General features: G+C 49.4%; 1 protein-coding gene across 1 annotated transcript in view; it reads right to left on the bottom strand.

Annotated features, from left to right (window-relative positions):
- Positions 1 to 7,303: 7,303 nt before the first annotated feature.
- The window catches only part of klhl17 (kelch-like family member 17), a 14,206-nt gene continuing 10,901 nt past the window's right edge, over positions 7,304 to 10,608 (bottom strand). The window contains exons 7-10 of the mRNA XM_079740843.1: positions 10,107 to 10,195; positions 9,852 to 9,925; positions 9,550 to 9,731; positions 7,304 to 7,715 (exon numbers count right to left, since the gene is read on the bottom strand). Of these exons, the coding sequence (XP_079596969.1) occupies positions 7,487 to 7,715; positions 9,550 to 9,731; positions 9,852 to 9,925; positions 10,107 to 10,195 (574 nt within the window). The 3' untranslated portion in view covers positions 7,304 to 7,486. The remainder of the gene's footprint in view (positions 7,716 to 9,549; positions 9,732 to 9,851; positions 9,926 to 10,106; positions 10,196 to 10,608) is intronic.

The following is a 10,608-nucleotide window of genomic DNA, read 5'->3' as shown; positions in this document are numbered from 1 at the left end:
CTGGGTTCTTGATCAATGAGCTTCAATCAGCCCGTATCAATAGACGAGTGCCGGGTGCCCTGCTGGGTGGAGATCAGTGTCTCAGCGGCGTACGTCGTGGAGCCTTGATAAGGGGTTGATCGTTGGTGAACTGACTGCAAAAGCACCCTGCCAGACCGGCTGGTCCAGACACACGCCCCGGGCTCCAACGTCTCCGCCCAGGAAGGAAGTGGCTACTCTCAGCCACAAGAGAGCATGTAGGTTTCTCACCTGATTGACTCAGAGCAGCATGACTTCATCTGTCTTCCAGTAACTCAATCATGTGATGGGACTTTTGGATTGGGATGTTTGTCGCTCAGAGCTATACTACGGTGGGGGGGGGGGGGGGGGGGGGGGGGTTCCATGGGAGTGCTTATCAGGATTACTGATATTACAGTGAAGTGTTACCTACATTGGATTGAACATGTCTGTACACTCTTTACACTGAGGAGACTGAGTGAGTGATTTACAGAGGTGACGATTAGGCCTTTTCTCTTCAGTTGAAACCAAGCATCAGCATGTCACAATAACTTAAGACTAATTATTTTGACACAAGTCAGATCTAAGACGATCAAAGAGCTTAAAACCGCTTTGTGTTTGAAATGTATTCATCAAATACATCCTGTTCACTTTTAGATGACAAGGTGAAGGTTAGCTTATGTACATAATATATACATTACCCATCACGACCCCCTCCTCAAGGACATACTGGGAGGAGGGGCTTTCCCTCCCAATTCATCCTGTCTTTTCCCTCCAAATTCATCCTGTCTTTTCCCTCCAAATTCATCCTGTCTTTTCCCCCCACATTCAGACAAATGTCACTTTGAACTGACATTTGTCTAAAACTTGGAGAGAAAAGACAGGAGGAAAGACAGGAAGCCTAAAACAGCTAGAGAAGTATGTGGCAGGAAGTCAGGGTCAAATTAACAATCACCAATTTACTAACAATACATTTTTAAGGATAATTTATTTAGCAACATTTTCTTTAAAACAAGGAGTATAAAGGGACACTATCCAGGCTACTGTTCCTATAACAGCTTCTCTAATACCTTAAGTCAGGCCAGACTCTATCAGTACAACAAACATCCAAAAAAATGAATGTGAACATGTTAATATGGAAAACATAATAAACATTTTAGCTATCAACTAATAAAACTCACCTATTCGTTACCTTTTAGTATATCGTTTCTGGAATTATTTGTCTGCATTAATCGTCACTGATCATCTCATCTTGATTTCTTCTACATCAAAAATTCGTTGGAAGAGTATCTAGATCCAAAAGAAGAATGTTTACCTTGGTGACTCATTTTCCATGTTTTCATTCGTCCAGAAGAAAGCTTGTGGAGATATCGTGAGTTGCACAATGAAGGGCATTCCCAGTGAAACACGAGAGGAACCTGGAAGAGGGGGCGGGCTGCGGTCATTACTGTAGTTACCTGTAGTGAATCAGGGGTCAGAATCAGAGAGGTATTACAGGAGCTCAGGTAAACGGGGGATACTGTGTTGTTCTAAAGCAACCACGTTCAACATTAGTATAGAAGGTTGGATGGAGGACGCCCCTTTGAGTCGACCTCATCCTACGAAGCGCTCAGACGCTCCTGTGAGCAGCAAGGGGTCCCCCACCGCGGTTAGCCACTGAAACACTTTATTTACTCTGCATTGCTTTTCCCACAGAGGCCACACATTCCAGATTGAACCGGATGCTTGTAATATCCTCCTCACGTTGGACGTTAAAAACAGAGCAGGGAAAGCATGACTCAGGACGGCTGCCTCTAGACTTTACTGCTGATTCCCAAAAAAATAAAAACGTTTAGACGGCTGAGTGGAAGGAGTAGCCAGCTGGGAACTGGACCTGTATATATATACAGTATATAGATATATATATATATATAAACACGTGTTGGTTTATGGGAATAACTTCATCATAAGCAGATACAATCTCCTGGAAGCTCCTTCAGTATGCCCTGTTTTTAAAAACAAACTCAGAACAAACTTTTATATAATTATAACATAGTACAACATAAGATAAGATAACATAATAAGACCCATGCAGCCAGGCCGGATCAGGGGTCCAGAGAGGCTCTCTGCGTGGCCCTGAGGGCCGCTACATGTGTGGTAAGAGGAGCTTGGGCCCTCTGGGAGGGGCCCTTCATTAGTGTTTATCCAGCCCCAGAGGGTGAGTGCAGCGTGCTAACTTCACACCTCAGGTCAGTAAAGCGGAGCCGGGGCCCCGGGGCCCCACATCAGGCGTCCGACGGAGAACGCGCCGTGCCAAAGTTCTCACACAGGAGAACCATAAAGAATCCTAATTGGAGCCGCTTGCCTTTGAAGGCAGAGCCATTCATATTATATAGATATATCTTTATTTATCTTTATTTAAGTTAGTAGTTTTCTTTTTAAAAGGTTAATGTTTGAACCACAAAACATATAAAGCAATTGCGTGTTTCTGATATTGTGTTGTGTAGAAAAGATTGTAGCCTATGAGTAAAATTATTCATATTTATTTTTCATAGTACTATACGATACTTTAATGTATTTTATTTCTCCCAGAGGGAAAATTGTGTTGCAGCACAGATTATAAAACACAACATCAATATCAAAGACTTAAAATGGTAAAACAATGTCAGCAAAAAAATAAAATCATGTCTCTAAAAATACAATTACATAATCTTTCTTAAGATGAGCATATGTAGAATATATTAAAATACGTACAGCATTGCAAATCCCTTTGAAGCCGAGTAAGTGAACAGTCTTCACTAGAATACCTTTGGTGTTGGGGTTAGGGTTGAGGTTAGGGTTAGGGGTGTTGGGGTTAGGGTTAGGGGTGGTGTTGGGTTAGGGTTGAGGTTAGGGTTAGGGGTGGTGTTGGGTTAGGGTTGAGGTTAGGGTTAGGGGTGGTGTTGGGGTTAGGGTTGAGGTTAGGGTTAGGGGTGTTGGGGTTAGGGTTAGGGGTGGTGTTAGGGTTAGGGGTGTTGGGGTTAGGGTTAGGGGTGGTGTTGGGTTAGGGTTGAGGTTAGGGTTAGGGGTGGTGTTGGGTTAGGGTTGAGGTTAGGGTTAGGGGTGGTGTTGGGGTTAGGGTTGAGGTTAGGGTTAGGGGTGGTGTTAGGGTTAGGTTTGGGGTTGGGTTAGGGTTGAGGTTAGGGTTAGGGGTGGTGTTGGGGTTAGGGTTGAGGTTAGGGTTAGGGGTGGTGTTAGGGTTAGGGTTAGGGGTGGTGTTAGGGTTAGGGGTGGTGTTAGGGTTAGGGGTGGGGTTAGGGTTAGGGGTGGTGTTGGGGTTAGGGTTAGTGTTAGGGTTAGGGTTAGGGGTGGTGTTAGGGTTAGGGGTGGTGTTAGGGTTGGGGTGGTGTTAGGGTTAGGGGTGGTGTTAGGCTTAGGGGTGGGGTTAGGGTTAGGGGTGGTGTTAGGGTTAGGGGTGGTGTTAGGGTTAGGGGTGGGGTTAGGGTTAGGGGTGGTGTTGGGGTTAGGGTTAGGGGTGGTGTTGGGGTAAGGGTTAGGGGTGGTGTTAGGGTTAGGGTTGGGGTTGGGTTAGGGGCTGCTGAAGAAATGACTGCATCGTTGTCAAGTACAACTCGCTAAGCGCTTATTCAGACAGGCTCAGCCCGTGGAACTGCTGATACCTCATAATCCATCCATTACTTCAGATATCTTCAAGGTACTTTTGGCTTCTATAAAACGTGAAGTATCCTGCCAACTACAACCTTGTTGTTTTGCACTTTCCTGGCGTCAGTCTGTTTATTATTTGTGAGAAATATAAACACATGACAGCGACTTTCATAAATAGCTTTACAAGGCGGGAGGAGGATTTTCCATGACATTAGGAGAATCCTGTCTTCAAATCCATAAATATGGCGAGCAGCAACTGGCCGCAGAGCGAAGGTGACACCAGATCTGATGAAGGCGGCGTGTCGCTCCATGAACGAACGAGAGACGGCGTGAAAGGGAGACGGTATAACCGCAATGTTTATAATCTCCTTTTCTAGTCTTAGTTGTCTACTTCTCTGTACATATAGACTAAACATGAAGATAATTATTCAACTGTATTTTTGGACAATTAAGTTTTGTTTGATAGATTTTTTAGTTATGTTTTTGCAATGTTAACATGTGTGTGTCTTTGTGGGGGGGGGGGGGGAGAGAGAGAGAGAGAGAGAGGCCCTACATGGTTACAGGTTATCAGTCAGTCTGTCTGTCCAGCCTGTAAACTCATTAACATCTTCATGGTAAAGGAGACGACAGACTCTCTCACACACACACACACACACAGACACACACACACTCACACAAACACAACCACACACACACCAGAGGCATGTATGGACACATTAACGCCTCATTATTCAGTCAACGCACCTCTGCAAAAAGGAACTACTTTCCCTGCATGTCCGCGTGTGTGTATATATGTGTGTGTGTGTGTATGTGTGTGTATGTGTGTGTGTGAAGTTCAGGCACATTGAGGGGAGCACAGGTGTGCGCACCATGTGATCAGGAGGTCAGCAGGGGTAAAGTGAGAGTGCTCAGCTGTCCATTCTGATCAGCCTGGAAGCAGAGCATGCTGGGAAATCTACCAAATGATACTGTGCAGTTAGCCGTAGCAACCACACACACTGCTAGCTACATGTGCTGCTCATAGTGCATGTGTGCAGTCCCGTCCAGTGTTGTGTGTGGGCCTGAATGCGGTTCTCAACGTGATTCACAGAACAACAATATGCCCAATACAGTCAATATCAGCACTGTTTCACACCAGAAAAATTTATTCTTTGTATACGTACAGTGTATTGCTCTGTTTCAACATAGTGCAAAATTCATCATTTAAAGTTTCTTAATAAATAAACAACGAAAAAAACGAAGGTATAAATTAACAGCAGACAACAACAGACACAGAAATCATTTAAAAAAGCGACGATGATAAGTGCACCGATGAGAAGTTTGGTGGGGGGGGGGGGGCTATGGACTAGAGGTGTCTGCTGGTTCTCTCCCTTACTGAACACTCCACCCTCATATCCTCTGCACCCCCCCCCCCCCACGCTGCTGGGTCGTAATCTAACCCCCACCGAGGGCTCCTCAAAGGCCCACACCGGCCCACCCCCCCAGTGGCTGTGCCCGTTGTGGGGGTCTGGCTGAAGGTGCCGTCTGTAACCCCCGGCCCGGGCCTGGCCCTACGGGGGGTATTGAACGCCGGGGCAGTGAGCGCCGCTCTTAGATTGAGACACAGCCCAAGGATCAGTCAAATCCCTAGAAAATAAGGAAACGATTTGAACTTCTCAGAAGTTTGGAATGATTTAATCGACCCCGTATGAATCCACGTATCGATAAGTCAAAGGAAAGCCTGTGTGTGTATGTGGCCCTTGGGGGTCTGTTCTTCTACACTCGTTGGCCGATACAGACTGGGACCAGTATCGGTACGCTGATAATGCTTAACAGTTACTTTCCGTTCTGATCTCAGTATCGTCGTCTTCGCCCAGACTCGTCCGCGCATGTTTGAAGACGCTTGGTTGCAAAGCGAAAATAAATAAATAACACAAAGATGAGGTAACATAAAAACTGATACACTCTTGAGTAAACTCAAACGGGACAGCACCACGTGTTACACCGTACCCCATGGAGCCGGCCGGGTCAGGGGTCAGGTGGTCGTTAGGTCAGGGGTCATTAGGTCAGGGGTCATTAGGTCAGGGGTCGTTAGGTCAGAGGTCATTAGGTGAGGTGGTCGTTAGGTCAGAGGTCGTTAGGTCAGGGGTCGTCGGGTCAGGGGTCAGATGGTCATTAGGTCAGAGGTCGTTAGGTCAGGGGTCGTTAGGTCAGGGGTCGTTAGGTCAGAGGTCGTTAGGTCAGGTGGTCGTTAGGTCAGGGGGTCGTTAGGTCAGAGGTCGTTAGGTCAGGTGGTCGTTAGGTCAGGGGTCAGATGGTCATTAGGTCAGAGGTCGTTAGGTCAGTGGTCGTTAGGTCAGAGGTTGTTAGGTCAAGGGTCGTCAGGTCATGCTTTCTTCAGTGTCGTGTTGCTTCCTAAACTACATGTTGCTCAGAAGCGTCGAGTTCCTTCTGCCTCGGCTGGAAAATGAGCTGCTTAGTAAAACGTTTCCTTGCTTTGTTTTAGCAGGCAGACAGAAATCCTCTGTTCAGAAGAAGAAAACACAGATTTGTTTTTAGATCATGCTTGAGACATTGTTCATAAAATGAGTGGTGGAGCTTGCTGTCCGAAAGTATTCAGTGACTCACAACGATCAGAAGCCGCACTCCCCAACAAACAAGAATGATCTATATTAGGACATTCGCGCTGCGTTCATCATGATATACAACCGCAAACCAAAGGAGAACACGTAAAAACTGCTTTTTTTCAACACACATAAGTCATAAATAATATAATTTAATTGCACATCCCGCTTTTCTTTTGTTCTCCAAAAGGACCGAGCCCGAGTCGTGTTTGGATTAACGATGGGGCATGTCCCATGTTAGTGTCCAAGCTCCCGGGGTTGGAAAGCATTGCCGTTACTGCCACCTAGTGTGGCATAGCCGCACTACAACATTTTTTATCTAAATGCATGCATTTCCAATTAATAATCACATTCCTCAAATTAAAGAAATAATTACGAAAACATGAGTTAACCATTTTTTGGTGCAGCTCGACAATAATAACCACTACGTTACACATGACATTCGATGACTCTCACAGCTTATAGGATTAGTGTGAAACACTGGAGGATGGGAGAGAGGCTGGGAGGGGAACCTTCAGATGGAGTCTGATGAGGCCTTCTTCAGTCAGCGCCCCCTCGGCCCTAACATACGCTGGGGAACTGAACGCTCCTTTACCCCACCAGCTAGCGTCTAGAACCCAGAGGGCCGCTATGAGAATAAGGCCAACTGGTGCCCTTGATGAGAACTGAAAATACATAAATTATTAATTCTATATTCTCAGGGACAAAAATACTTTTCTGTTTAAAATGTTGAGCATATATTTTCTTCCTCTTTAAACATCTGCCTGTAGGCTTTTACAAGGGCGCCGACCATTCTGCTGAACAGGGAAATAAAATAAGGCAATGACCTATCACATACTCATATATATCTATATATATATAGATATAGATATATGTATGTATCACCTATCAACCACTAACAATTTACTTAAAACACTCAACCCTACACTTTCAGCCATTCTCTCTCTCTCCCTCCCTCCCTCTCTCTCTCTCTCCCTCCCTCCCTCTGTCTCTCTCCCTCCCTCTCTCTCTCTCTCGCCCTCTCTGTCCCTCCCTCCCTCTCTCTCCCCTTCCCTCGCTCTCTCTCTCTCCCCCTCCCTCTCTCTCTCTCTCTCTCTCTCTCTCTCTCTCTCTCTCTCTCATATAGAGCAGTTCCGCCGTTTCCCAGAGCCAGTCTGGGCTTTAGCGGCGGTTGCTAGGACGGGAGGGGGCGGGGCTAAGGCCAGGGCCGGGGGCGGGGCCAGGGCCCAGCCCCCCCGGCGGGCGGGGGCGCGGGCCCCGGGTCAGAGACTGGTAGAGCTCACGGAGAGCGTGGGCGAGGACGGCGGGGGGAAGTTGAGCAGCTCCAGCACGGCCACGCCCACGCTGCTGCGGCGTGTGAACATGCAGGAGGCCGCCGCCCACTTGTTGCTGCGGGGGCTGTACTTCTCGATGGAGTTGAGGCTGGAGCTGCCGTCGTTACCGCCCACGGCGTACAGCCAGCCGTCCATGGCCACCAGGTCGTGGGTGCTCCTGTAGGGTGGGTGGGGCGGGTTAGTTTAACGCCAGAAGAGCGACTGCCTTCTTAAAGCGACACGCAGAGATACCTGCACACTGGTGTTTGCATGTCTGATCTAGATGGATGTTTCATGGTTAACTCATCGTTGTGCGTCCAGAAGGGGAGTTCCAGCAGGGCTGAGCTGTCCCCAGACGTCCTTGTGAGGCCACTAACAGCATTACTATTTACCTTTGGGTGCATTGACACCAGCAACCCAACCCCCCGGGTACATGAGTACCTGAAGGGAGGGGGGGGGGCAGCAGTGACAGGGAGCGTCAGCACAGAGCAGCTCGTTCTCCGGGAAAGGGAGCCCCCTGCTGGCGGGAAGAGTCAAGAGCTACTGGAGCTTGTCGGTCAAGTCAATGCTCGATACAGGCTGCTGCAGCACCCCCTGCTGTTTTGTAAGTGTATGTGCGTCTGTGTGTGTGTGTGTGTGTGTGTGTGTGTGTGTGTGTGTGTGTGTGTGTGTGTGTGTGTGTGTGTGTGTGTGGGTATGGGAGGGCTTGGCAATATACCGTTAGTATATCAATATTGATATTCTGATATGAGTCTAGAAATCATCTTGGATCTCGGATATCTTAAAATGGTATGATATGGTTTTCCTGGTTTAAAAGGCTACATTACAGTAAGGTGCTGTACCCCAATGAACCAGACTGTTCTAGCTGTTCTATAATCTGCCTTTACCAACTCTGTCATTTCATCCATATTGCTGAAGATCTTTTATCAGAAAATAAATATTTAACTCATGTGTAAATATTTTTTTCTAAATCACCAGCACTTATCTTTACAATACAGTCGCAATATCAATATCAATATCGAGGTATCTTGTCAAAAGCATCGACCAACTGCTCCTTCTTTCTATTCCTAAATAAATGTTCCTAAAGACAGCAGAGCTCCTCAGGGTCTCTCCTTTAACCGCCGACCAGCGGACGCTCATCACAGAGAAGCTCCACAGAGGCTCCGAGGCGGCGGGACGAAGACGTCTAAGCAGCCTCAGTAATGGCTGCCCTGAAACACGCTCCACACTACAGCCACAGAGACGCCTTTAAGGGCTGGTTATGGTCCCCCGCAACGCAAGGGGGGTACGGACCCCTTACCTCCTTGTGGACCCTCCTTGCGTCCACCGCAAGGGCCGGACGTGCGCCTCCCAAAAATGTTAACCTTCCGTCGAGGCAACGCAGCAGCGGGGGCTGTGATTGGTCCGCTCACTTAACCCCGACGCAGAGCCATAAAGGTTCAGGACTGCGTCGGAGCGTCTGCGTGGTCGGTGCGTGGCCTGTAGAGTGAGGCTGACTCTACGACTGGACTCTAGAGCCGCTGCAGATCTTTACTGGAGTCCTCTCTGGACAACCTACACTACATTCACCAAACCTCCCACTGAACCCTGAGGGGGCGGGGTCAGGGGAGGAGCCTGGGCTCACACGGGGGGAGGAGCCTGGCCTCATATGGGGGTTAGGGGGAGGAGCCTGGCCTCATACGGGGGCTAGGGGGAGGAGCCTGGCCTCCTACGGGGTTTAGGGGAGGAGCCTGGCCTCATACGGGGGCTAGGGGGAGGAGCCTGGCCTCATACGGGGGCTAGGGGGAGGAGCCTGGCCTCCTACGGGGTTTAGGGGAGGAGCCTGGCCTCATACGGGGGCTAGGGGGAGGAGCCTGGCCTCATACGGGGGCTAGGGGGAAGAGCCTGAACTCATACGGGGGCTAGGGGGAGGAGCCTGAACTCATACGGGGGCTAGGGGGAGGAGCCTGAACTCATACGGGGGCTAGGGGGAGGAGCCTGGCCTCATGGGGGGGGGGGGACTGGGGACCCACCTGCGGATGTTCATGGGGGCCACGCCCTCCCAGGTGTTGGTCTTGGGGTTGAAGCGCTCCACGGAGTTGAGGCAGCTGGTGCCGTCGTTGCCCCCGGCGACGTACAGCAGGCCCTCCAGCACGGCCACGCCCGCGCTGCTGCGGCGGCTCAGCATGTTGGCGATGGCCGTCCACAAGTTGCTCTGCTCGGCCAATCACAGCGCAGGGAACACAGGGCGGCGGTGAGGGGACGCTGGGGCTGAGCCGTCTCCACGGCAACACAGAGGACAGGACGTCGTAACGAACGGGGTGTGCTCGTTTACCTGAGGGTCGTACTTTTCCACGGTGGCCAGGTGTGACGAGCTGTCGTAGCCGCCCACGGCGTACAGACTCCCGTCTGTTGAGGGGGGGGGGGGCAGGGGGAGGAGGGGGGGTCAGCACGCATCTCAGATCAAACAAAGCTCATCTCACCTTAGAGCGCTCATCCCATTTAGAAATCCTCCTGGAGCTCATATCTCTCCCTGGGGGAGAGATGAGAGGGAGAGCCAGTAGCCGTGATGGAGAGGGGGGGTGCTCACCCAGGGTGGCCACACGCACGTATCTCCGTCGGGTGCTCATGGCGGGGATGGAGGTCCAGGTGCTGGTCAGAGGGTCGTAGCGCTCCGCGCTGGGGAGGGAGGCCACAGGACGCTTAGAACCCAATGACTTCTATACAACATGAACAGAAAGAGAACTGCCAGGACGCTGAATCAGGCACTGAACCACTCAAGAGGAGGACTAACTTCATCATAATGAATCAATAATAAGCAAGGCACGTTTATATGAATAAAGGAATTAGAGGATTACAGGACATTACAGGAAAACCATTAAAAGATACAAAAAAAAGGAGAAATTTTAAATAAAGGCGTAGTTAAAACAATTTTTGGAGTGCAATAAAATAATACTTATATCATAAATTATAAATGATTATTCCTCCGGCCAAACAGCCGGCCCCTACACCCCCCCGCTGTGTACCTGTTGAGGCAGGAGGCCCCGCCCCCTCTTCTACCTGTTGAGGCAGAAGGCCCCGCCCCCCCTCCT

This window comes from Pollachius pollachius (genome assembly GCF_949987615.1).
Source record: "Pollachius pollachius genome assembly, chromosome: 8".
Lineage (NCBI taxonomy): Eukaryota > Metazoa > Chordata > Actinopteri > Gadiformes > Gadidae > Pollachius > Pollachius pollachius.
This window is presented reverse-complemented; position numbering and strand designations above follow the sequence as displayed.